General features: G+C 44.5%; 2 protein-coding genes across 4 annotated transcripts in view; one reads left to right on the top strand and one right to left on the bottom strand.

Annotated features, from left to right (window-relative positions):
• LOC141050831 (interferon-induced very large GTPase 1-like) overlaps positions 1–27,413 on the bottom strand; it is a 178,833-nt gene that overhangs the window by 82,163 nt on the left and 69,257 nt on the right. The window lies entirely within an intron of this gene.
• The window catches only part of LOC141050828 (up-regulator of cell proliferation-like), a 55,442-nt gene that overhangs the window by 8,900 nt on the left and 19,129 nt on the right, over positions 1–27,413 (top strand). Inside the window, exons 1-3 of one of the 2 annotated variants that reach the window (XM_073547499.1) lie at positions 473–575; positions 3,048–3,086; positions 23,373–23,450. In XM_073547499.1, coding sequence (XP_073403600.1) covers positions 23,390–23,450 — 61 coding nt within the window. In that variant the 5' untranslated portion in view covers positions 473–575; positions 3,048–3,086; positions 23,373–23,389. Of the gene's footprint in view, positions 1–472; positions 576–3,047; positions 3,087–23,372; positions 23,451–27,413 lie in introns of those variants that run through there. The other variant, XM_073547498.1, reaches the window with a different exon arrangement.

The raw sequence follows: 27,413 nt of genomic DNA, 5'->3' as shown, positions 1-27,413 counted from the left end.
GAGTGCTACAGCAGGTCCAAGTGATCTGGGCCTGCTGGCACCGGAAAGGAACTAGAAGGAGACTGACAGAGACTGATCACCTAGCCTTCCATAAGAAAGGAAGCATAGCACGGAACGAAGGAGTATAGAAGGACGGTGGGAACTGGGTTAGAGAGAGAGAACCCTTTCCAGTCCACAGCGCAAGGCCGGGGCCCGATCCCCAAGGTTGTTCGGATCCTTAATATCCTGCAACAGACACCGGAGGAGTAGAGAGCTGTAAATGCCTTACTCCCATCAAAGACTTGGGACACAACAGCGACACAGATAGAGAGCCGGGACTTAGGAAGGAGTCCCTGAAGCAGGCTACAGCTGTCTGCTGTACAAGGGGAGTTAAGAGAACATCTGTTGGAAAGGAGGCACTTCAGGATAACACAGTACCAGGAGAGCTTCATACAAAGTCGCTATAGAGGAAACATTCAGGAAGGTACATGTTGACGGAGTGTTGGTGTGGAGCATCCTATCTTGCCTGGGGGTTGACTGAGGCCCTGACCCGGAGGACACGGCACGGAGGCAGGCACCTGTGTGAACTGCAGACTGTGAGTAAAGCTTTGGAACTACATGCCCCGGTGTCCTCCAGTTATTCCCACACCGCTACATCTGGGTACCAGCACCTACATCACTTGTGCCTCTCCTCTATTACTTCATTTACACTGCCCTGGGACTACAGCTCCACCTGTGGGGAGCTTCACCATCTCAGCTGCACCACACCACCAGTCCCAGAGGATCTGCATGCAGCGTCGGCCTAACATCTATCTTGCCGAGCACCACAGGTGGCGTCACGAACAATTCATAAATTATCTACACCAACACGCCATTTTACATGGGCGCCCAGGGCCACGGTCTGGGTCACCGCTGCTTTGACACGTCCCGTTGATACCGGCCCGGTACCGAGTAACCCACAGCCCTGGGAGGGCGACCCATTAATACCCGGCACTGCTGTCAGCACTCGGGAGAGGAGCATGCAGCCGCAAAGCAATACATGGAGCCGCAAGCTCCACTCCTGAGTGCCGAGTATAACATGCAAGACTCGGCCGTATTCTTCCCATGTGTGATCCCGGCCTTATGGATATATTCCCAGCATTGGTTATTTAAGGATTGAGGAGGTTGTCTCATCTTATTAAATGGATAAAAGAGGTTGTGAAACTGTAGGAGTAGGGTGTAGCTTGTCGGAGATGGCCAGACTCCCAACCAAGAAGGCAGACATGGTTCGTTACCATCACTGCCTTCCTGATCACTGTATACACAGCACTGAATGAGTGCTGTAAAGCATCCTTGAATAAATAGCACTATAATAATAATAATAATAATAATGCATCCAAACATTTCACATTTTGACTCCTCAGTCCATTTTTCTGCATTGCAGTTCTTATGTTTTCATGTGTAGAAGAGTCACTTGTTTCCATATAGAAGATTTGGGGTTTTGGCGACAATTCATCCATGAAAACCACTACTGAGCAGCCTTCTCCAAACAGTAGATAGGGTCCCACTGGTTGCTGTGAACCCAATGGCACTGCTGGAAATCTTGCAATTTTGAAATGAAGTGAACTTGATGTGTTTTTATCTGCTGGGCTAAGTTTCCTTGGCCGACCACTACGTATACGGTCACAAATGATTACAATTTTTTGGTGCCCTTAATCCGGAGAAATCCAGGCAGATATTTACCCATCGTAATAGGTAATACCATCAGGGTGGCATCTGATCAGTTCAAACTTTCTCTGTAGTAACACTAGGACCTCAAACATTTGACCACTGTCATTAAGAACAAAGAGTTCTAGAAGTGATGACCCGGCCCCACAGAGCCATGATCTCTCATCAGTGAGTCTTTCTCAGATCCAAAAGTGATGCCAATTTGCGAACTGCATCCCTCAAAATGTGAAAATCACATTAAAGAAGGTTTGTTATTAACCCTTTAGGGGTTTCACCAGAATTTAAGCAATGTGGAAGAAAAAAATAAATTTTACTTTTTCCAACCAAAATAATGATTTAGCCCCAAATTTTACATTTGCACAAAAAGGTAACCGAAGAAAATGGACAGTACAGTTTGTTGTGCAGTTTCTCCTGATCATGCTGATAGGAGTATCGGTGTACTCAGGAGAAATTGCATAACAAATTGTACTGTCCATTTTCTTCTGTTACCTTTTGTGAAAATGCTAAATTCGGGGCTAACACTGAGATACTGTATGTAATCACTGCAGTGCAGCGTTTTTTTCCATATGTGATGGAAAATTACTTTTTGGGCTCACGGCGGGGCTCAGAAGGGAAGGAGCGCCAACTGAATTCTGGAGTCCACTTTTGGCTGGATTAGATTGAGCTCCATGAAAATAAGAAACTATAATACAACCAAGTCTTACCATAGAAATCTGCATCTAGCTTCTCCGGGACTGATCCTTCACTCTAAATTAATGGGAAAAATCTGTAAAAAATGTATATTCAATGAGTACAAATATTCACATTACTGAAATAGAAGGTGGCAGTTGGTGCTTGTAAGATTCTATGGAGAGGGATAAGGCAACGCTGGAGGCTGACACATTCTGCTGCAAGTTCTCCTGAAATGACAGTTATACATCTGCATCGAACCTTAAGAGCACCAACTGTCACCTCCCACAATGGGAAAATCTGTATACACTGAAGACACATCTTACCTGTGAATTGAGAATTTTGAGAATGAATGATCGGTCCAGGAGGAGAAAGAAATGCATTACTCTAATAAAATTTATTACAAAGTTGCTTATTTTCAGGTGAGCGATTCATTTAAGTGAAAATTAAATCAAGTTACTCTTTAAGAAAACAGTCCCCTGTGAAAAAAGCACAATACTAAGGTTGCATGTGTCATTACCCTTCATGTCGGGCCGTGTGACAGGGATAAGCTCCGCCCAGAGGGTTCACTTAATTAAATGAAGCCAGTTAAACTGGAGATTTTGTTCATCATCTGCAAATATCAAAGTTTTCTTGTATTTATAATCTTCATTTTGTCTCTTACAAATCTCCATTGTGGATGTGTGGAAAAGGAAAACCTCCCCCAGTGCCAAGACCACGGAATATTCCAGGTATGAGCTAAATGATTCGCGATTAATGTTACCCTTTATATTACGATCCCGGGATCACATGATGAGGTGCCGGCAGCAGCACAGCGCCCTCTCTCACTGTTAACCATCTTAGATGTCATAGTGGATACTTGGTTAGGTGAGTAAAGGGTTACATTTAAGGCAGAATCATGGCTGAGAATGCCAACTCCTGCTACTATATTGTAGGGCATTGGGCAGTACCGACAAGATCAATATAATGTAAAGTGCTTCGGAATATGTCAGCGCTATAGAAATAAAATTATTATTATTATTATTAATATAATGGATATATTCCCAACATTGGTCATTTAAGGATTAAGGTGGTTGTCTCATCTTCTTAAATGGATAAAATTACAAAGTGCTTGTAAAATCCTCTCCGCTCCGGAGAACTGAGGGTTTTTTATTTTGTAGTTTACTGTTTACTGCTTAGCTTACTGACCACTTCTGCAGTAGTGACTGGGCTAATAGGTAAGAAGCACAGCACTGACAAGATCTTTCCTTTAGGCCCTCTTCACACATCCTGGTGATTCCAGGACTGGAAAACCAGTACTGGTGAGGTCCATGTCCGAGTGCCATCTTTGTATCAGTGTGACACCATTTGTGTGGCATACGTTATGTATGTGTCTGTATGTATCATCCGTGTGCCAGTGTGAAAAGCACTGGAATAGAATGAAGAATACAAATGACAGATGTTTAGGTGTTAGATGTGCAAAGATAGCGATATAGATAGAACGAAAGATAGATAGATAGATAGATAGATAGATAGATAGATGGTAGATATATGGATAGACAGATAGATGTCATGAGATATATAATCAGAGATTTGCAAGTACAGTTTTCTGTACTTGTATTTAGCACAAAAATAAATGGCAAAAAAGGCATGGGTACCCCCTTATTTTTAATGACCAGCTGAGAGAAAGCAGACAGCTGCTGGCTAGTTTTATTATTCTGAGAAGGGGCCAATATCCATGGAGCTTCCCAGCCTATTAATAACAGCTCAAAGCTGTCTGCTTACAGGTTAAAAAGAGGGGACGCTAAAAAAAATTATAAGTCCCTCCTATTTTTAACAACCAGCAAAGGCTAAGTAGACAGCTACGGGCTGATATAAAGAGACTGGGAAAGGGCCAATAGCCATTGAGCTTCCCATACTATTAATATCAGCTCACAGCCATCTGTTTAGTTTTATTGAGTAATGGTTACGTGTGACTGGACACACCGCCTCCAGCAGGGCGAATTTATATGACACACGCGACCCTGGATACACCGCCTCCAGTAAGGCGAATTTAAATAATAAGACGTGCAGCCGGATACACCACCTCCAGCAGGCGAATTTGAGAAATACACGTAAAACCGGATACACCGCCTCCAGCAGGGTGAATTTAAATAATAAGGGGAAACACCAGGGAAACAATTACAATGGTGGGCCCTGCGATAGGGAATGGGGACGTGGAGACCTCCTGCACTCCCCTGAGTCAGTGTCACCACACTCCTACCGATCCCTAGGCCGGATCCGCACCGGGAGCCGCTCAGGATACCTTTAAACCCTAGCTCGCCCTGCACCTACCCCTTCTAGTGAAATGGCCGGTGCAGAGACTAATCCCACCACTGCACTGAAACACACATAAAGGAAAGGCACAAACAGGGAAACACCACTTAGCTTTACGCTGTTGCCCTTGCTCCAAGCAACAGAGTCCACCACCAGAATGCAGCTTTTCCTCCAGATTCGCTGCAACCTGACCAGGCCTTGTCAGAGCTGCAAGGAACTCTTTCACTAGCTCCTTCCTCCACCAAGGATGGTTGGAAATGAATACTATCACCAACGCTGATTGCAACACCGGTGACTCTTTTAAAGCAGAGCCAGCAATCACACCTGCATTATAAACATGTGCACTTAACTAAAGAAACAGAGTGCAGTGACGCTCACCACCACCGGGGGCAAACTTAGAACAAAGGACACCACAGTGCAATAATCCCAATGGCCACCAGGGGCAAAAACCACACCTAAGCACATAGCTTAAAGAAAAAAAATGGTTACCTGCGCTTTTAACTGTCATCATCCAACCTGGATCATGACATATTGCTTATTAAAAGGGGGGGACTCTGAAATTAAATGACGTGGGGTCACCCCCAATTTTTAACAACCAGCAAAGGCTAAGTAGACAGCTGTAGACTGATATTAATAGGCTGGTAAGGGGCCATGGATATTGGTCTCTTGCCAGAGTAATAACACCAGCCCTCAGCCACCCCAGAAATAGCACATCCATTAGATGTATCAGGCATTTAGCCTTGGCTCTTTCCAGTTTCCCTGGTGCAGTGGCATTCGGGGTTTGAGGTTGTTGTCAGCTGTGTAATGTCACACACTCCAAAAAGTTCTTTAATTGTAAAAAGCACACCCTCACAGTTACCCTCTTTTACCCATTTATTGGCAAAATTAAAAGTAATCCACAGGGGTCCACCATAAAAGACATAAGTAGGTCCCACGACAATCCCAGACTCTGCTACATCAGGATGCAGTGATGAGAGGTGAAATGAGTAATGTGACCACTCATCACAGCAGCCAAAACACAATGAGAGCAGCTTGAGAACCTGACTACAGTGATGAGTGGTGATGTCATTAAGGTTACTGCAGGTGAGAGCATGGTAATCTTTGTGTGATTCGACAGCTACGAAATGCTTTAACCTAACAGACATCACCGCTTTCTCAGGCTGCGAGTGGTTAAAGCAGTTCACAGCTGGCTGTCACAGCGGTCAAATTACTGATGTCACCACTCATCACAACCTTCGGATGTAGTAGAGTGAGGGATCGTCGTGGGAACTCCTCATTATGAATTTATGGCGGACCCTTATGAATTACTTCCATTTTTATTAATAAATGAATAGAAGGTAATTGTCAAGAAGTGCTTTTTACAATAAAAGTACTTCTCTCTGTGCGTGTTTATTTTTTTTACTAAAGGGTCAACAATGGAGGGTTTGACTGAAACCTCTCCATTACTAATCCCAGGGCTTGATGGCAGGTGTGATTTTTGACAAATCACAGTGGTCATCAAACCCATATATTATCCCAATTCCCAATGCCCCAGGCCATCAAGATGAGCATTTAATGTGATGTGCCAATTCTGGGGTGGCTGTAGTTTTATTTTTTTGCTCAGGACTGGCCAATAACCATGGACCGTCTCAGCCCGATAATAGAATCTGCCTGCTTTCTGCTTTATCTGCACTGGTTTTAAAATATAGGGGGTGCCCCATGCTGTTATTTTTACATTATTATTATTACCATTTATAATTATACAGTAGAGCCATTTATTCCATGGCTCTTTACATGTAATTATTTATTTAATGCGCTATTCCTAGGTGACTGGTGCTGACTATAACTGGTTGCCTGGTGTTGATGACCGCAGGGAGACCAGTCAGGGATGATGACAGTTGTAGTCAGCGCTTGGACCTGGGAATAGCGCTAATTTCACTGCTTTTATTCTGGACCTACAGACCATTTCTTTCAGGGACATGTCACACATATCACACGGGAGCTGTGTTCTCGCAAAGCAAAGTGTATATATGGTGCCACTATTTCTGGTCACTGCAATAAGCATTCGTGCTCTTCCAGTGTCCACAGCGCTCTGATCAGTATTGCTGCTGATCAGAGACTGCGCCAAGGGACTTTTTCTTTGTTACATAGCCTAGTGGACATCAAAAAAATAATAGTTGTTTGTACAGTGTAGCTTCATAGGTAGCGAGTTAGCGCATTAGAGTAGCAGGCGTCAGTGTTTGGTGATGTCCGATTTTGTTTAAAAGAACAAAAAATTGCAGTGTCGATATATATAGGTAGGGAGGTAGCGTCTTTATTTTTCATTAAAAAAAAATTTATCGCCGGGTAATTTCTAGTGCAGAGGGTAGCGTACGTCACATTGTTGGTGATGTAAAAATAATTAGCACCTGGGAAATTTATAGGGAGGAATTAGATAAATTTTTTTATAAAAAACCTTTTTTTTTTACATCTGATTTTTCTTTTCATTTTTTTCTAAGTGTTTCTTCTAAAATTTTTCTTTATTTTTTTCTCTACTTTTTTATAATAAATAGTACCCGATACACAAGCCCACAAAGCACCACTTACACACATTCCCAGGGTTTTAAAAAGTTAAATAAAAATGGCCCATTTGTGATGAAGGCGCTATTCACCAGGAGGCATACGTTTTCCTTGCCTCTGACATGGATTCAACCAGTGAGGAAGATCCCACATTCCTCGATTCCTCAACCTCCTCCTCATCTAGTGAGGAAGGACCCTCAGAAAGGCTCCCTAGGACCCAGGCAAACCCTGCAGCAATCAATCCCATATGGATTGCACCCCCCGAAAATTATCAGCCCGTCATTCTGGATTTCAACGGCAGCTCAGGAATCCAGTTTGACGTTACAGGCCTCACTGACATTGACTTCTTAAAATTATTTTTCAGCGAGGAAATAATAAATCTTGCGGTGGCCCAGACAAACTTGTATGGCCATCAATTTTTCACCCAAAATCCCAAGTCATCATGTGCCGGATGGACCCCTCTAAATGCAGTAGAGATGACATTTTGGGGAATTGTGCTACATATGGGCATGATCCGAAAGCCAGATATTCAGCAATAATGGAGTACTGATATACTCTACAGCACACTATATAATCTACAGCACTATATTCTCTACAGCATACCGGTATGCCATATGGCCATGACAGGGATTCGACTTGAAGGGAGCCACAAATGTTTGCATTAGAGTGATAATGTGCAGTGTCCTCCCTGAGATGATCCTAACTTTGATCGCCTATATGAAATTTGGCCAGATGTTGAACACTTCAGCTGAAAATTTGGTGAAGCTTACACTCCTCAGAGGGTCATCGCTGTTGATGAATCTCTGCAGGCAGGAGAGCACAGCCTCATAGCAGCATCTTGTGACTACCATCTTCTCTCTCACCAGCCCCACAGAGGTAATGAATATACTAGAATACATGTTATGATTACTCTGGTGAATCACTTGTAGATAGGTGTTACTGAGGCCACATTCTGGTATATATAAGGGTTTCTGGAATAGCCATGAATTGAATACTGTCCTGTATGCAGCAGATCTCCTTCCCAACTTTATTATTGGTATTGATCCAAGTAGCGGCTGATTTTAAGTAGGTTTTTCCTGTCGCATAAGGAATATTTTTCTCTTTTTTCTAATACCAGTTTATTTGTCTGATACTTTGATAGGTCTATTCATGCTAGATCTCTCCTGATGATTTTTGGAGTTTTGACCCTGTCTAAGTCATTCTTTTATCTTGTTCTATTGGTTTATAATAAAAAATATATTTTTAATTTATTTTGTTGAAAACACTTTTTGTCTAGTGGCTCAATGCCATAATAGACTTTGTTGATGTACATTGGTCGAAGTGTTTAGCAACCATTCTTTATTTTTTGGACACATTAGTATTGAGAGTACCTCAGGGTACACCGACAGTTTTAGGGTCTATGAGGGGAAGGACACAAAGATTAACCCCACTGAATGACAGGGGGTGAGTGGGAAAATTGTAAGGGAATTGCTGCCTCCACTGCTGGATAAGGGTTATCATCACCTCTACATTGATAACTTTTACACCACACATCCTTCTCTTCAAGATCCTCTCTGCCCTACAGCTGCATGTGGCATAGTGCAAAAAAATCAAAGAGGCCTCCCTAAGCTGCTAATTGGGCAAATGCTGAGAAAAGGCAAAAGCAGAGTCCAGTGCAGGGACAACAGGCTAGTGGTCAAGTATAAGGACAAAAGGTATGTCCTTATCTTCATCACCATACACCGTGACAACAGCTCCCTTGTCACTGTCTGAGGTACCACAACACAAGTCCCAAAGCCAGATTGTATCTTGAATTACAAAGAGCACATGGGTGTAGATATCTCAGATCAAGTCCTCCAACCATACAGTGCCTTGCGAAAAGCCGAAGTATGGTACAAAAAGCAGGCCATGCACATTGTACAGATGGCAATGTAGAATGCGTTTGTGCTGCTCCAATTTGCAGGCAATGTGGGGACCTTCCTTCAGTTTCAGGAGGTAGTCATTACGACCCTAATGTTTGGCATTCAGGGAGCTGAGGGTCCCAGTACTTCTATAACTGATAGTGCCCATATTGTCCCAGGTCAACATTTCCCAGGACAGGTTCCCCAAACAGCAAGGACAGGATGATCACAAAGACAGTGCAGAGCATGCTCCAAGAGGGGAATCTGAAAGAACACAATTTACCATTGTGAAACCTGCCCTAAGAAACCTTGCATTTGCATTAAGGTATTCTTCAAAGCGTACCACACGTCTACAAATTAATAAAATTAGTTTTTACCCTGTTGACACAATACACTTTTATAATCTGAAGTACCGCACATCTTACACAACACCAAATTATAATTTCATACACAAGTAAAACCAAAAGAATTATAATCATTACTAATACATAATTAATATGCCTCTAGATAAATTCCTTGAGGGGTGTAATCTACAAACTGTGGTCGCTTGTGGAGGATTTCCACTGTTTAGGCACATCAGGGGCTTTCCAAATGAAACATGATGCCCGCAAACCATTCCATCAAAGTCTGCAATCCAAATCGTCTCTCCTTCCATTCCGAGCCCTGCACCCAAACAGTGGTTTTCCTTCACACATGGGGTATCAGCGTACTCGGGAGAAACTGCACAACAACTGTTTTGGTCCAGTTTCTCCTGTTACCCTTTTTAAAATAAAAAAATATATTAATTGGGGTTAAAAGATCATTTTTGGGAAAAAATGTGATTGCTATTTTCATGGTTCTAGGTTATAAACTTCTGTAAAAGCACTGGGGTTTTACGATGCTCCATACACATCTAGATAAGTTCCTTGAGTGGTATAGTTTCCAAAATGGGGTCACTAGTGGGGGCTTTCCAAAGTTTAAGCACATCAGGGGCTCTCCAAACAGGACATGGTGCCCACTCTCAATTCCAGCCAATTTTGTGTACAAAAAGTCGAGCAGTGCTTCTTCCCTTCCGAGCTCTGCCATGCACCCAAACTGTGGTTTTCCCCCACATATGGGGGTATCGGTGTACTCAGGAGAAATTGAACAACAACCTTTGGGGTCCATTTTCTCCTGTTACCATTGTGAGAATAAAAAAATTGGGGCTACAAATCATTTTTGGGACTAAAAAGTTAAATGTTTATTTTTTCCTTCCACGTTGCTACAGTTCCTGTGAAGCACCTGAAGGGTTTATAAATGTTTTAAATGTGGTTTTACATACCTTGAGGGGTGCTGTTTTTAGAATGTTATCACTTTTGGGTATTTTCAATCTCACTTCAAATGTGAGGTGATCCCTAAAAAAAATGGTTTTGTAAATTTTGTTGTAAAAATTAGAAAATCGCTGGTCAACTTTTAACCCTTATAACTTCCAAAGAAAAAAATTAGGTTTCCAAAATTGTGCCTATGTAAAATAGACATGTGGAAAATGCAATTTATTTACTATTTTGTGTGCCATAATTCTCTGATTTAAGGGCATAAGAATTCAAAGTTTGAAAATTGCTGAATTTTCAAAATTGTCACCAAATTTCCAATTTTTTTTTCCAAATGAACGTAATATATCTCAAATAAATTTTACCACCATCATAAAGTACAATATGTCATTAGAAAACAGTCTCAGAATCACTGGGAACCTCTGAAGCTCTAGAGTTATTACTAGTGTTGAGCGACTTTTGTTTTTTTAGGGTCGAGTTTCGTTTCATGAAACCCGACTTTTCCAAAAGTCGGGTCGAGCAAAATTGACCGACTATAGGGAAAAGTCGGGGTCGTCCCGAAACACGAAACCCAATGTAAGTCAATGGAGAATTAAAGTCGGCAGTGAGAGGAGGACAGGAAACACACCAACAGTGCCCATTTGAATGCCAAAAGCATAAATTCTTGTTACTGAAGCTTGTCAACCTTAATTAACTTCATAATACAAGTTACGCACTGAAAAATGGGGGTTATTTGGCTACAGTTGTGGGGGGGAGGGCTGGCTCCAGGTTTTTGTGGGCCCAGGGCCAAAGAGCGCCCCTTTAACACATACCACAACTCATGATGCTCCGATACGGCAGAGAAATAGCAGTATAGTACAATGAAAAATACTTCACTTCTTACATCTCATGACTGATATCCATTTTAAATTCTCCAATACCTCCAAAAACGGACAGTATATAACTCCATACAGTATTATGGCCAGCGCTTAGTGCGCTATACATAGTAATGAGGCCCATATATTTCTCCATACGGAATCATTATTCCCATATAATGTTTCAAACCGTATATGATGAGCTCCACATAATGCTACAGTATATGTTGGTCCCAATGGATGAAGCTCCACTGTCTTATGGGCCCAAATAATGCTCCATATATAATGGGCCCCATTTCTACTGCTTAGTGTATAATGGGCCCTGTAAATGCTGCTCCAGTGTCTGATGTCCACCTTTGGAATGTTCCAGTGTATGGTGGGCCCCATATATCATTCATCAGAGTATAGTGCTCCCCAAAAATTGCTGTCCCAACATTGAAAACGATTACATAAGTCTCCTTGCTAGGGAATCCCTGCACTACTCTGAACTCCTTGTCGTCCCCATCTTCCATCTCACTGCACTTGGCTGTTTAGGCCCTCCCACCAGCAGAGACACTTTTGCGTACTATGCGGTGCCCTGTGCCAGTGCCATCGCCCATGAGTATGCCCTCCCACCTGCTCAAGGAACCTGCACTTTCATCTGCACCTTCCTCTTTGTCACCGTGTAAGGTGGTATAGTATGCGGGAAGGGGAACCTGAGTTTCCTCTGGGTCAGATTCTGGCTGTGTAGAGTGCGAGGGGAATGTAGTGGTCTGGGTCAATGTACCAGCAGCATCATCCAGCAGTGGCTGGGCCTCAGTGCACTTGTGGCGTCCCCAAGAGTACGGTCGCCACTGTGGCATTGCCTTCCTCCTAGGGAGTGTGTTGTCAAGCTTGGGAGCAACGAAGGATCTCTCTAGCAGTGAAACCAACACACAACACATTTCCCACTCAAGGCCAGCAGGGAGACCTCTGAACCTGACTGCTGAGGAGCTGCTCTCTGTGGTCGGGAGGAGGTAAGTTAGGGCACTCTGTGCAGGGAAGGGGAAGTGTGTGGATGTGAGAAGGGGAGCTGGAGGATGAGCAGAGTTAAGGCTCACTCCTAGCTGGAGCGCATGGTCCGGATTCCGGTCTCTGAGTTTGTAGGGACACTGACGATCCTGCAGCAGAAACCGGGGGAAGTATCAGCTATAAATGCTCTGTACCCAACTAAGGCTCGGAGGCCCCAGCATCGACGTGTGCGAGGCAGAAGGAAAAGGCTACAGCTGTCTGCCATACAAGTAAAGTCTGAGGAACATCTGTTAGACAGGAGGCATTTCAGTGAACCACGGTCCTGAGTGCTTTCCCCACAAGCGCTAGAAAGGAGACGTTCAGGAAGGTACATGTTGGTGGAGTGTAGGAAGGGAGCTTTCCATTCTGGTCTCGGAGGTTGGCAGAGGTCCTGACCCGGAGGACACAGCACGGAGGCAGGCATCTGTGTAACCTGCAGACTGTGAGTAAAGCTTTGGAACTGCACGCTCTGGTGTCCTACAGTTATTCCAGCACCGCTACATCTGGGTACCAGCACCAACACCGCTTGTGCCTTTCCCCCATCACTACATCTACACTTCCCTGGGACTCCAGCTCTACCTGTGGGGAGCTTCACCATCTTTGCTGCACAACACCATCAGTCCCATAGGATCTGAATGCAGCGTCGGCCTAACATCTATGTTGCCGAACACCACAGGTGGCGTCAAACTATCTATATAAACTCTTTACCATTATCCACGCCATTTACATGGGCGCCCAGGGCCACCGTCCGGGTCACCGCTGCTGTGACACATCCCACTGACACCGGCCCGGTACCGAGTACCCCACAGCCCTGGGAGAGCGACCCATATGCCGACTGCTGATCGGGCGGCGTTATTCCCACGAACCTCCAAACAGCGTCCCTGAAGGCAAAGTTTTTGGTTTCCGGGGGCAGTATGATTGCAAAGCTGAACCTTAAAGGAATGTCCAAAAGGGCACCACCAGGAGTGGAGCCTGTGGCTTAATTGGACTGCACCCGGGAAACCACTACCATACAAGCTACAGAAAAGATGGACAGATTGCAAGCTTTGTCGATTCTGTGTGTGGTGTGGTATGTCCGTTTGTAGTTTTGCTAGCGATTTCTCAGCTTTATTCTGTTAACGACCGAGACTCCGGCATGGCCCCGCGGTACACGTCAAGCTTACTAGAGGGATACGCGAGGATGTGGCACATGTGATCGAGCAATAACAGGTCTAGCATTCCAGTACATGTCCGGGGCTGCATGCACGCTACACTGAAAGGACCAGGTTTTGTCGCTTACAGGCGCAGGTAACCTGCTGAACTCCGTTAGTGATGGGGATCTGGGATTCAGATTATTCCCCACGAACGATGATTTCCCAGTAAGTTCAGGTCAACCGCAATTCCGGAGTTAGGCCTAACCGTCATTCCTGAAAAAATTACGTGTCCAAACCACAGGTGCTGTAGCTTGCTTAACAGCTCAGCAGCCATTCTCAGGCCCAGTATGGATTCAACAACATTGTAGAAAGTTGATAAAGGGTACAGTTTCACCGGATAACACGTATATATGTAGCCTAGTTTACACATTAAAAATATATGTCTATAGATCAGGAGGCAGACTCAGATGTTCTCAGGCCCAGTATGGATTTGACCAGATTGTACAAAGTTGAGAAAGGGTACTTTATCACTGGATAGCAGGTATATATAGCATAGTTTAAACATGTAAAATCTCTGTGTTCTCAGTATGGATTACACAGCAATCTAAAAAGTGGAAAAAAGGAAATGCATTTGAGGCGTACACAACTATATACTTTTGGTGTTATTTTTAAATCTTCATATATATTTCTGTCTCAGTAATACAGTCCAGCCTCTCCGCAATAGGAAATGAGATGCATACAATTAGTGACATAAAGGCTATTGATTTCAGAAATCTAGGAATTATTATTCACGGGAAAAACTTCCGTCACAATTCTCATAGGCGATGCTGACCCTCAATTAATTTGTGTGTTGAGACAGTGAAAACATTTTTTTGTGAATATAGTCTTGCTGTATCGCACTTCCGTTGATTCCATCACTGTTACTCATCTCAATCCAATTTTTATCACAGGGAGCGATGTAAACATGGTGTTCACTGGCTATCATGATCTGTCACGTAACTTTGGAGTGCAAAAGACAGAAGCCACAGGCCGTAGGCGATTCTATTTGATTGGCATGAGAGGGCACATTTTGAAATGTGTGCCGGAATGTCACACGTTTGTGAGTAGGAAAACTGTGAAAGCTGATGATAAACCACCACTGCATGTAATTGTGATTCGACGTCCATAAGAAATGGAAGGCACTGATCATCTGGAGCTAGAGCCCGGCCAGCAGGACAGGGCATGGCTACATCTTAACCATCATCTTTCAGTTCAATCAATTTGTAGTGGCAGTCCCAGTGAAGGATTTGACAGCCCACACTACACAGCGGAGGACCAGGGAGAGGTAAACATTGCAAATGCTGGGGCCCTGCCCAACCAAGGGGGGCACACTCGTGGGCATCAGTACTGGCACTGGGCCCCTCATAGTACGGCGGTGTGTCTGACGGCGGGTGTGCACCACCACTGTCAGAGACACTTGATTGCACTATGAGGGACCCTATGCCAGTGCCCGCGCCCAAGAGTCGGCCTACCCACCTGTCCAGGGCAACGGCACTCGCACGGTTTTGTGCGCTAGGTGGTGACCCTGGCCATGGGGGGGCCGCCCACTTAGGGAGGTTTACAAAGTGGCATATGTAGATGTGGGTCATTCAGCTGCTGCAAAAGGCGAAATAGGTCAAGTTCGTGGAATAGGAGGAGGACCAAAACAAGCCATTTTTCTGGCAACCTATGTGTCATCAAGGGAAGGTGGGCAAAATCCTTGGAAACCCATGCATGGTTCATTTTAATGAAGGTTAGATCATCCACATTTTGGGTTGACAGACGGGTCCTTTTTTCTGTCAGGATTGATCCAGCTGCACTGAAGACTCTTTCCGATAGCACACTTGCAGCTGGGCAAGCGAGCTCCTGTAAGGCATATTGTGCCAATTCAGGCCAGGTGTCCAGTTTAGCGGCCCAATAGTCAAAGGGGAATGACCTGTGCGGGAGAACATCGATATGGGAGGAAAAGTAGTTGTTAACCATAGTTGACAACTGCTGTCTCCTGTCACTTTCCATCGATGCAGTATTACCAGTTGTGTGAGCGGTCCGTGAAAAATCAGTCCACAACATTGTCATGAAACCCCTGTCTCCAACGCCACTTCTGCTGTGTGCACCACGAACACCTCTGCCAAGCTGCCCCTGGCCCGTACGGCTCGTGTGAGAACCATCACCGCTGCTGTGTGCTGGGAATGCCTCAAGCAACCGATTTACCAGAGTTGCTTGTTTATTAGCCAATATTAGGTCAAGGTTCTCCTGTGGCATGATGTTTTGTAATTTGCCTTTATACCGTGGATAAAGGATGCTGGCCAACCAGTAGTCGTCATCGTTCATCATTTTGGCAATGCGGGGGTCCCTTTTTAGGATCTGCAAGGCATAATCTGACATGTGGGCCAATGTTCCCGGTGTCAATGATGCACTGCGAGTGCTGGTTGGAGGAGCACTTTCTGGCAAATCCACATCCCTCCAGTCACGCACAAACCCAGTACCATACCTTGCCATGCCAACATTTTCACTTGCCCCACGAGATGCATCCTCCTCCCCTAAGTAATCATCCCCATCATCATCCTCCTCTTCTTCCTCCACCTCGTCCAGGAGAGGTCCCTGAGCAGACAATGGCTGAATGTCATCAAGGATTCCCTCCTCGTCAACATTGGCTGCAGACGCCTGCTCCTTAAGGTGCGTCAAAGTTTGCATGAGCAGACGCATAAGTGGGATGCTCATGCTTAGGATGGCTTCGTCTGCGCTTACCAGCCGTGTGCATTCCTCAAAACACTGAAGGACTTTACAGAGGTCTTTCAGCTTCGACCACTGCACACCTGTCAACTCCATGTCTGCTCTCAAAGTGCCTGGCCGTGTGTCCTCCCACAAATGCATTATGGCCTGCCTCTGCTCGCACAGCCGCTCCACCATGTGCAGGGTGGAGTTCCACCTTGTTGCAATGTCGATAATGAGGCGGTGGTTGGGAAGGTGGAGCAATCGCTGCAGCTTCTGCATACGAACGGAGTGTACAGGCGACCGGCGGATGTGCGCGCACAGTCTTCGCACCTTCTGGAGCAGTGCTGTTAACTCCGGATAATTTTTGAGGAAGCACTGCACCACCAGGTTCAAGGTGTGAGCCAAGCAAGGTATGTGGCTGAGTTTTGAAAGGGCTATGGCTGCCACAAAATTACGGCCGTTATCACTAACTACCTTGCCTGCCTCAAGATGTACACTGCCCAGCCATGACTCAGTTTGTCGCTTCAAGTACTCGGCCAGCACCTCGGCGGTGTGTCTGTCGCCCAAACACATCATCTGCAACACAGCCTGCTGACGCTTTCCACTAGCTGCTCGATAGGGGGACACCTCGTGTGCAACAGTGGCAGCTGCAGATGGAGTGCTCGTACGACTGCGCTCTGTGGACGAGCTGTCGCTTCTGAAGGAGGAGGAGGAGGAGGAGGGTCGAACGCCTACAGCCAACTGTTTCCTATACCGTGGGCTAGGCAGCACTGTCCCACCACCGCTGTCCCCTGTGGACCCTGCATCCACCACATTAACCCAGTGCGCAGTGATGGACACGTAACGGCCCTGGCCATGCCGACTGGACCATGCATCAGTTCTGAGGTGCACCTTTCCGCTCACTGACTGCTTGAGTGCATGGACAATGCGGTCTTTCACATGATGGTGGAGGGCTGGGATGGCTTTGCGAGAGAAGAAGTGGCGACTGGGTAGGTCATAGCGTGGTACTGCATAGGCCATGAGTTCGCGGAAAGCTGTGCTTTCCACCAACCGAAAGGGCATCATCTCAAACGAGATTAGTTTGGCAATGTGGGCGTTCAAACCCAGTGTACGCGGATGAGAGACTGAGTACTTTCTTGACCTACTCATAGTGTCTGGGAGGGTGAGCTGGACTTGAGAGCTGCATATGGTGGAAGTAGCGGTGGACAGGGCGGACTGAGAGAGGGTTGATGATGGTGATGGAGTTGGTGTTCTTTCTGATGGCCTAGAATCAGTCTTTCGTTGATATAACAGTGGGATTCCCTGACTGCTGTAGCCTTGCAACGACACCTCAACATTTGCTGCTGTGCTAACCGGTGGGCTTACAGTGGGGGAAACAATGTAGCGTTGCTGACTACCTTCGTGGTGATCAGTTGCACATGTGGCACTTGAGGTTTGGTGTTGTGTCCACGCTTGCATGTGCATGCTGGTTAAATGTCTAAGCATGCAACTCGTATTCAAATTTTTCAGATTTTTCCCTCGGCTAAAGGTCTTTGCGCACTTCTTACAGATAACCTTGGCCTGATCATGAGGATTTTGTTCAAAAAAGTGCCACACTGCACTCTTCCTACTTTGGCAGACATTTTGCGGCCTAGCACGCTGTGATCTTTTGACCCTCTGGACAAGCTGTCCAGCAACTCTTTTGATTTTTGGAATCTGTCTTTGGAGTGCTCCGGGCCTGCCGGATAACAGCTGTTGCGATGTCGATGTCTGCTGTGGATGCTCCTCATCTGAGCTATTGGAAGCAGCACCCTCTTCCCCCAATGGATGCCAATCTGGGTCAACAACTGGGTCATCCATCACCTCCTCTTCAATGTCATGTGCACCTTCCTCTGTGTCACCGTGTATGGTGGTATAGTGTGCGGGAAGGGGCACCTGAGTCTCATCAGGGTCAGAATCTGGCTCTGTACACTGCGAGGACAATGTAGTGCTCTGAGTGAATGTACCAGCAGAATCATCCATCAGCGGCTGTGCATCAGTGCACTCCATGTCAGATTCATCTTGGCCTGGGTAATTCACCATTTCACTTGATAATCCAGGCATGGTATGTGAAAACAGCTCCATGGAGTAATCAGTAGTATGGCCTGCGTCATCCTTCAATCTTGGTTGGGGTGAAGGACACAAGGAAAGGTGTGGTTCATGAACATGAGCCTCCAATGACGACTCAGTGCTTTTACTTTTTACAACTGAAGAAGAGGAGGCGATAGAGCTGGAGTCTGAGTCAGCAATGTAAGACAAAACTTTTTCCTGATGCTCTGGCTTTAAAAGTGGTTTGCCAACTCCTAGAAAACTAAGCCTTCGAAGCCTTATGGAGCCAGACGATGATGCAGGCTCAACACCTCCTGCATTCGGTCCTATTTTGCTCTTGCCACTACCATCAGATCCACCACCAACACCATCATTACCAGCTGCCAACCCCCGCCCAATTCCACGGCCTCTTCCACCAGCCTTCCTCATTTTTGGTAGAAATGTAGACAAAATCCAACAAACTATATAGTAATGTAAGACAAGGTACAAGGTGTCAGGGGAGGGACAGGGGAGATTTTGAATTTCTGCTCACATTAGTGGACACTGGACACTTTTGGATTGTGTGAGGCCCACTGAATATCTGAGCGCTATGTCACAGGCTCGATAGAATCATAGAATCATAGAATCATAGAATCGTAGAGTTGGAAGGGACCTCCTGGGCCATCTGGTCCAACCCCCTGCTCAAAGCAGGATTCGCTAAATCATCCCAGTCAGATGTCTGTCCAGCCTCTGTTTGAAGACTTCCATTGAAGGAGAACTCACCACTTCTCGTGGCAGCCTATTCCACTCATTGATCACGCTAACTGTCAAAAAGTTTTTTCTAATATCTAATCTGTGTCTCCTCCCATTCAGTTTCATCCCATTGCTTCTAGTCTTTCCTTGTGCAAATGAGAATAAAGTTGATCCTTCTACAATGTGACAGCCCTTTAGATATTTGTAGACAGCTATTAAGTCTCCTCTCAGTCTTCTCTTTTGCAAACTAAACATTCCCAAATCCTGCAACCTTTCCTCATAAGACAGGGTTTGCAGACCGGTCACCATTCTGGTCGCTCTTTTCTGAACTTGCTCCAGTTTGTTGATGTCTTTTTTAAAATGTGGTGCCCAAAACTGGACACAATATTCCAGATGAGGTCTGACCAAAGAGGAGTAGAGGGAAATAATGACTTCACGTGATCTAGACTGTATGCTTCTGTTAATACATCCTAGAATTGCATTTGCCTTTTTTGCTGCTGCATCACACTGTTGACTCATATTCAGTCTGTGATCTATTAGTATACCCAAGTCTTTTTCACATGTGCTGTCACTTAGCCCTATTCCTCCCATTCTATATATGCTTTTTCCATTTTTATTGCCCAGATGTAGTACTTTGCATTTCTCCCTGTTAAAAACCATTCTGTTAGTTGCTGCCCACTTCTCCAGTTTATTTAAATCTTTTTGAATCCTCTCTCTCTTCTCTAGTATTAGCTATCCCTCCTAGCTTTGTGTCATCAGCAAATTTAATCAGTTTACCCTCAATTCCTTCATCTAAATCGTTGATAAAGATGTTGAACAGTCAGCTGTGACCAAAGTGACTAGAGGATAAGTGAGATTTTGAATTTCTGCTCACACTAGTGGACACTGGACACTTTTGGATTGTGTGAGGCCCATTGAATATCTGAGCGCTATGTCACAGGCTCGATGGCACAGCTGTGACCAAAGTGACTAGAGGATAAGTGAGATTTTGAATTTCTGCAGACACTTGTGGACACTGGACACTTTTGGATTGTGTGAGGCCCACTGAATATCTGAGCGCTATGTCACAGGCTCGATGGCACAGCTGTGACCAAAGTGACTAGAGGATAAGTGAGATTTTGAATTTCTGCAGACACTTGTGGACACTGGACACTTTTGGATTGTGTGAGGCCCACTGAATATCTGAGCGCTATGTCACAGGCTCGATGGCACAGCTGTGACCAAAGTGACTAGAGGATAAGTGAGATTTTGAATTTCTGCTCACACTAGTGGACACTGGACACTTTTGGATTGTGTGAGGCCCACTGAATATCTGAGCACTATGTCACAGGCTCGATGGCACAGCTGTGACCAAAGTGACTAGAGGATAAGTGAGATTTTGAATTTCTGCTCACACTAGTGGACACTGGACACTTTTGGATTGTGTGAGGCCCACTGAATATCTGAGCGCTATGTCACAGGCTCGATGGCACAGCTGTGACCAAAGTGACTAGAGGATAAGTGAGATTTTGAATTTCTGCAGACACTTGTGGACACTGGACACTTTTGGATTGTGTGAGGCCCACTGAATATCTGAGCGCTATGTCACAGGCTCGATGGCACAGCTGTGACCAAAGTGACTAGAGGATAAGTGAGATTTTGAATTTCTGCAGACACTTGTGGACACTGGACACTTTTGGATTGTGTGAGGCCCACTGAATATCTGAGTGCTATGTCACAGGCTCGATGGCACAGCTGTGACCAAAGTGACTAGAGGATAAGTGAGATTTTGAATTTCTGCAGACACTGGACACTTTTGGATTGTGTGAGGCCCACTGAATATCTGAGCGCTATGTCACAGGCTCGATGGCACAGCTGTGACCAAAGTGACTAGAGGATAAGTGAGATTTTGAATTTCTGCTCACACTAGTGGACACTGGACACTTTTGGATTGTGTGAGGCCCACTGAATATCTGAGCGCTATGTCACAGGCTCGATGGCACAGCTGTGACCAAAGTGACTAGAGGATAAGTGAGATTTTGAATTTCTGCAGACACTTGTGGACACTGGACACTTTTGGGTTGTGTGAGGCCCACTGAATATCTGAGCGCTATGTGACAGGCTCGATGGCACAGCTGTGACCAAAGTGACTAGAGGATAAGTGAGATTTTGAATTTCTGCAGACACTTGTGGACACTGGACACTTTTGGATTGTGTGAGGCCCACTGAATATCTGAGCGCTATGTCACAGGCTCGATGGCACAGCTGTGACCAAAGTGACTAGAGGATAAGTGAGATTTTGAATTTCTGCAGACACTTGTGGACACTGGACACTTTTGGATTGTGTGAGGCCCACTGAATATCTGAGCGCTATGTCACAGGCTCGATGGCACAGCTGTGACCAAAGTGACTAGAGGATAAGTGAGATTTTGAATTTCTGCAGACACTTGTGGATACTGGACACTTTTGGATTGTGTGAGGCCCACTGAATATCTGAGCGCTATGTGACAGGCTCGATGGCACAGCTGTGACCAAAGTGACTAGAGGATAAGTGAGATTTTGAATTTCTGCAGACACTGGACACTTTTGGATTGTGTGAGGCCCACTGAATATCTGAGCGCTATGTCACAGGCTCGATGGCACAGCTGTGACCAAAGTGACTAGAGGATAAGTGAGATTTTGAATTTCTGCAGACACTTGTGGACACTGGACACTTTTGGATTGTGTGAGGCCCACTGAATATCACAGTGCTATGTCACAGGCAGAAATTGGCTAGTGTATCACAAACTACAAGGTGTATGTAGAATTGGGCAGAGTAGGAATCTCCCTAGAGTGCAGGTCTGTAAGAACGGAACATGTCCTCGACTTATTCTCACAGAGTGACACAGATAGCTTCACTGTGGCTGTGATAACAGCCGTTACCCGGTACTGTGTGAGGAACGTACACCGCTGTATGGTGTGAAAAAATGCACGCTCAGTACCTCAGCAGGACAAAAAAAAAAAATTGGGATTGCTTTTAAAAAAAGCAGTTTGCAGCTCAGTACCTCAGCAGGACAAAAAAAAAAATTGGGATTGCTTTTAAAAAAGCAGTTTGCAGAGCAGTGGGTAAACAGCAATGCAGTTGTCAGGAAGCCTTAGAAGGCAGCCCAACAACCAGCACCACAGATACACCACAATATAGCCTCCCCTTGCACTGCACACACAGTGACTGGTGTGTTGTACAGGCACAATCGCTAGCAGCAGAAGCAGTTTTTTTTTCTTCTTCCCTGCCTCACTCTCCCTACAGAATCAGCAGCAGCAACCTCTCCCTATGCTAAGATCGGCAGAAGTAAGATGGCGGTCGGCGTGCACGCCCTTTTATACCCCCTGTGACACCCACCAAAGCAAGCCAATCACTTGCATGCCCTTCTGAAAGATGGTGGTGACCCGTGCCTATGTCATCACATTGCCCACTGTGTCCGTGGATCCTGATTGGCTGAAAAAGAGCGCAAAACAAACTTTTGAAACGCGACTTTGGCGCGCAAGTCGCCGACCTCGTGGCCGACCTCATCCTAGGGTCGGGTTTCGTTTCATGAAACCCAACTTTGCCAAAAGTCGGCGACTTTTGAAATTTTTCGACCCGTTTCGCTCAACTCTAGTTATTACCTCATAAACTGACCTTGGTCAGAATTTACAAAAATGGCCTGGTCATGAACGTGAAAACAGGCTTCGAGGTGAATAATAATAATAATATTAAATTTTATTTCTATAGTGCCGACATATTCCGCAGCACTTTACATTTCAGAGGGGATTTGTACAGACAATAGACATTGCAGCATAACAATAATCACATAGATCATAACAGATACCAAGAGGAACGAGGGCCCTGCTCGCAAGCTTACTGTCTATGAGGAAAGAGGTAGACACGAAAGGTGGGTGGTAACAGTTGCCCTGATTGTATGGACCAGCCATAATGTTAAGTGTGTAACAGTACAGACACAGAGGGCTAATGGATGCATAAAGCATGTGGGAACATGATGTGGGGAACCTGGTTATAGTAAAACTTTTGGCTGTGCCACACAGGGATAGATTAGGTTAATGTGTTGAGGCGGTAGGCCAGTCTGAATAAATGCGTTTTCAGGGCATGCTTAAAATTGTGGGGATTGGGGACTAATCGTATTGACCTGGGAAGTGCATTCCAAAGAATTGGCACAGCACGTGTAAAGTCTTAGAGACGGGAGTGGGAGGTGAAGGGGTTAGATGAACATCGCAGAACAAATTGAGTTCCTCCTCTTACTTTAAGGCTCAGAGAAGCTCAAGCATGAAACATGGATTTGCTGGGATGTAATCTGATTGCATATGGCACTGCCAACCCTGTAGTTGGTATACATTACATTCTGCTCAGAGCGTTTCTATAATTCATATGAAGTCAATTAACCTAAAGGCATCTTTCCTCATTTGTCAGCATGAACAACTTTATTTATATAATTTTCCTTTTGTCTCTTACAGCTGATGGAAATCCTTCAATGGGGATGCATAGCAAAGGAAAATCTCCTCCAGTACCAGAAAGAACAGTAAATATTCCAGGTATGAGGAAAGTGATGGTAAGACAGTGTGACACTAACATCTCATTACTTTACAATTCTGATTCCCGATCTCACATCATGAGATGCCATCAGGGCCTGTTTTAGGCAAAGTGGAGCCCTAGGCAAAGTTTAAAATGGGGCCCCAAATGCTAACATATTGCACATCACACAGAAGCATTTCGGTTGTAGTTACATGTGCTGAGTTCAGGCCGCTAAACATGCGTGATCAACAATATTGAAGTCATTCGACGCTTGTTTCTCGGCCTCTTTACACCAACTGGGAAAGAATGATGGGGACAGAACAATCACTATTAGATCAATCTGTCCCCATACAAAATCATATTATCAGCAGCACATCTACAGTTTTCACGGGTGATGTACTGCTGAGAACAATGATTTTTGTTCTTGCATAAACAATCCAATCACTCGATGAATATGCAGCATTTTGCGTGTTTAGTATAATACACACCATAGTCGTCCATATATTATAATGTGCACCACAGTCCTCCATATTGTAAAATTCACACCCCATAGCCCTCCATATAATATAATGTGCCCCATAGTCCTCCATATAGTATAATACCCTCCCTACAGTCCTCCAAATATTAAAATACACCGCTCAGTCCTCCACATAGTATAATACACTCCTCATAGTGCTCCATATAGTACAATGCACCACCATAGTCATCCATGTAGTACAATTCACTTCCCGTAGTTCTTCATATAGTATAACGTATTCTCCATAGTCCTTGATACAGTATAATGCAGCCCACATATAGCATAATGCAGCCATCCCATAGAGCATAATGCAGTCACCCCACAGAGTATAATGCAACCACCCCACAGAGTATAATGTAACTCACCATAGAATATAATGCAGCCCCCCTCAAATCGTACGATGCAATCACTTCTCATAAAATATAATAAATATAATACAACCCCCATAAAATATAATGTAGCCCTGAATAGAATATAATACAATCCACCTCCCCATAGAATATAATGTAGCCCAATCAAAGAGTATGATGCAATCCTCCCTCATAAAATCTAATACAGCCCCCATAGAATATAAAGTAGCCCCCCATAGAATATAATACCGCCCACCTCCCCATAGAATATAATGTAGCCCACATAGTATATAACACAGCCACATAGTATATAACACAGCCTCCCCCATAGAATATAATATACCCCCATAGTATATAACAGCCTCCCCCATACAATATCATATACCCCCAATAGTATATAACAGCCCACATAGTATATAACACAGCCTATAGTATATAGCACAGCCCACGTAGTTTATAGCACAGCCCACGTAGTATATAACATAGCCTGCATAGTATATAGCACAGCAACGTAGTATTATAACACAGTCCATAGTATATAGCACAGCCCACGTAGTATATAGCACAGCCCACATAGTATATAGCACAGCCCGCATAGTATATAGCACAGCCCGCATAGTATATAGCACAGCCCGCATAGTATATAGCACAGCCCACATACAGTAGTACTGTATATAGCACAGCACACATAGTATATAAACACAGCCCACATAGTATATAACACAGCCATGAAGTATATAACACAGCCCACATAGTATATAGCACAACCCACATAGTATAAAGCACAGCCATGTAAGATATAACATAGCCCATGTAGTATATAGCACAGCCCGCATAGTATATAGCACAGCCCACATAGTATATAGCACAGCCTGCACAGTATATAGCACAGCCCGCATAGTATATAGCACAGACTGCATAGTATATAGCACAGACTGCATACTATATAGCACAGACTGCATACTATATAGCACAGACTGCATACTATATAGCACAGTCCGCATAGTATATAGCACAGCCAGCATAGTATATAGCACAGCATACATAGTATAAAACACAGCCCACATAGTATATAGCACAGCCATGAAGTATATAACACAGCCCACATAGTATATAACACAGTCCACATAGTATATAGCACAACCCACATAGTATAAAGCACAGCCATGTAGTATATAACATAGCCCATGTAGTATATAGCACAGCCCGCATAGTATATAGCACAGCCCACATAGTATATAGCACAGCCCACATAGTATATAGCACAGCCTGCACAGTATATAGCACAGCCCGCATAGTATATAGCACAGACTGCATAGTATATAGCACAGACTGCATACTATATAGCACAGACTGCATACTATATAGCACAGTCCGCATAGTATATAGCACAGCCAGCATAGTATATAGCACAGCATACATAGTATATAACACAGCCCACATAGTATATAGCACAGCCATGTAGTATATAACACAGCCACGTGGGGCAGAAACTGAACCAGCGCACACCATTACTGACCCTTTATGGACCTCACTTGCCAAAGATTATAAGCCAGATTCCTGATTTTGTGGTGCAATCAGGAATCCGATTTGACACCACCGACCTCACAGAAATGGTCTTTTTCTCTGAGGCTATTATAAAATTCACATACCAGAACACATTAGATCTATTTCAATATAGGGTCACTTGTAGGGAGGTTTCCACTGTTAAGGCACACCAGGGACTCTCAAAATGCGACATGACGCCCGCAGACCATACCATCAAAATCTGCATTGCATAACGTTACTCCTTTACTTACGAGCCCCTGATGTGCCAAGTATGAGGTATCAGCATGCTCAAAGAGAATCATAGAATCATAGAATCGTAGAGTTGGAAGGGACCTCCTGGGCCATCTGGTCCAACCCCCTGCTCAAAGCAGGATTCGCTAAATCATCCCAGTCAGATGTCTGTCCAGCCTCTGTTTGAAGACTTCCATTGAAGGAGAACTCACCACTTCTCGTGGCAGCCTGTTCCACTCATTGATCACTCTAACTGTCAAAAAGTTTTTTCTAATATCTAATCTGTGTCTCTTCCCATTCAGTTTCATCCCATTGCTTCTAGTCTTTCCTTGTGCAAATGAGAATAAAGTTGATCCTTCTACAATGTGACAGCCCTTTAGATATTTGTAGACAGTTATTAAGTCTCCTCTCAGTCTTCTCTTTTGCAAACTAAACATTCCCAAATCCTGCAACCTTTCCTCATAAGACAGGGTTTGCAGACCGGTCACCATTCTGGTCGCTCTTTTCTGAACTTGCTCCAGTTTGTTGATGTCTTTTTTAAAATGTGGTGCCCAAAACTGGACACAATATTCCAGATGAGGTCTGACCAAAGAGGAGTAGAGGGAAATAATGACTTCACGTGATCTAGACTGTATGCTTCTGTTAATACATCCTAGAATTGCATTTGCCTTTTTTGCTGCTGCATCACACTGTTGACTCATATTCAATCTGTGATCTATTAGTATACCCAAGTCTTTTTCAAATGTGCGGTCACTTAGCCCTATTCCTCCCATTCTATATATGCTTTTTTCATTTTTATTGCCCAGATGTAGTACTTTGCATTTCTCCCTGTTAAAAACCATTCTGTTAGTTGCTGCCCACTTCTCCAGTTTATTTAAATCTTTTTGAATCCTCTCTCTCTCTTCTCTAGTATTAGCTATCCCTCCTAGCTTTGTGTCATCAGCAAATTTAATCAGTTTACCCTCAATTCCTTCATCTAAATCGTTGATAAAGATGTTGAACAATACAGGGCCCAGGACAGAGCCCTGTGGTACCCCACTTGAGACATTCTTCCAACTGGATGTGCAGCCATTTATGACCACTCTTTGGGTCCGATCACTAAGCCAGTTATGAATCCACCTAACAGTTGCCTTGTCCATTCCATACTTAGTCATTTTTTCAATAAGGATTGTATGAGAGACTTTGTCAAATGCTTTGCTGAAGTCAAGATATACTATATCTACAGCATTTCCTTGATCCACCCAATCAGTGATACTGTCATAGAAGGAAATTAAGTTAGTCTGACATGACTTATTAGTTAGAAACCCATGCTGACTCTGTTTAATCACTTCATTCTT

Source organism: Dendrobates tinctorius, unplaced genomic scaffold, assembly GCF_039654945.1.
Source record: "Dendrobates tinctorius isolate UK_male_01 unplaced genomic scaffold, ASM3965494v1 ptg000152l, whole genome shotgun sequence".
NCBI classification, from domain to species: Eukaryota; Metazoa; Chordata; class Amphibia; order Anura; family Dendrobatidae; genus Dendrobates; species Dendrobates tinctorius.
This window is presented reverse-complemented; position numbering and strand designations above follow the sequence as displayed.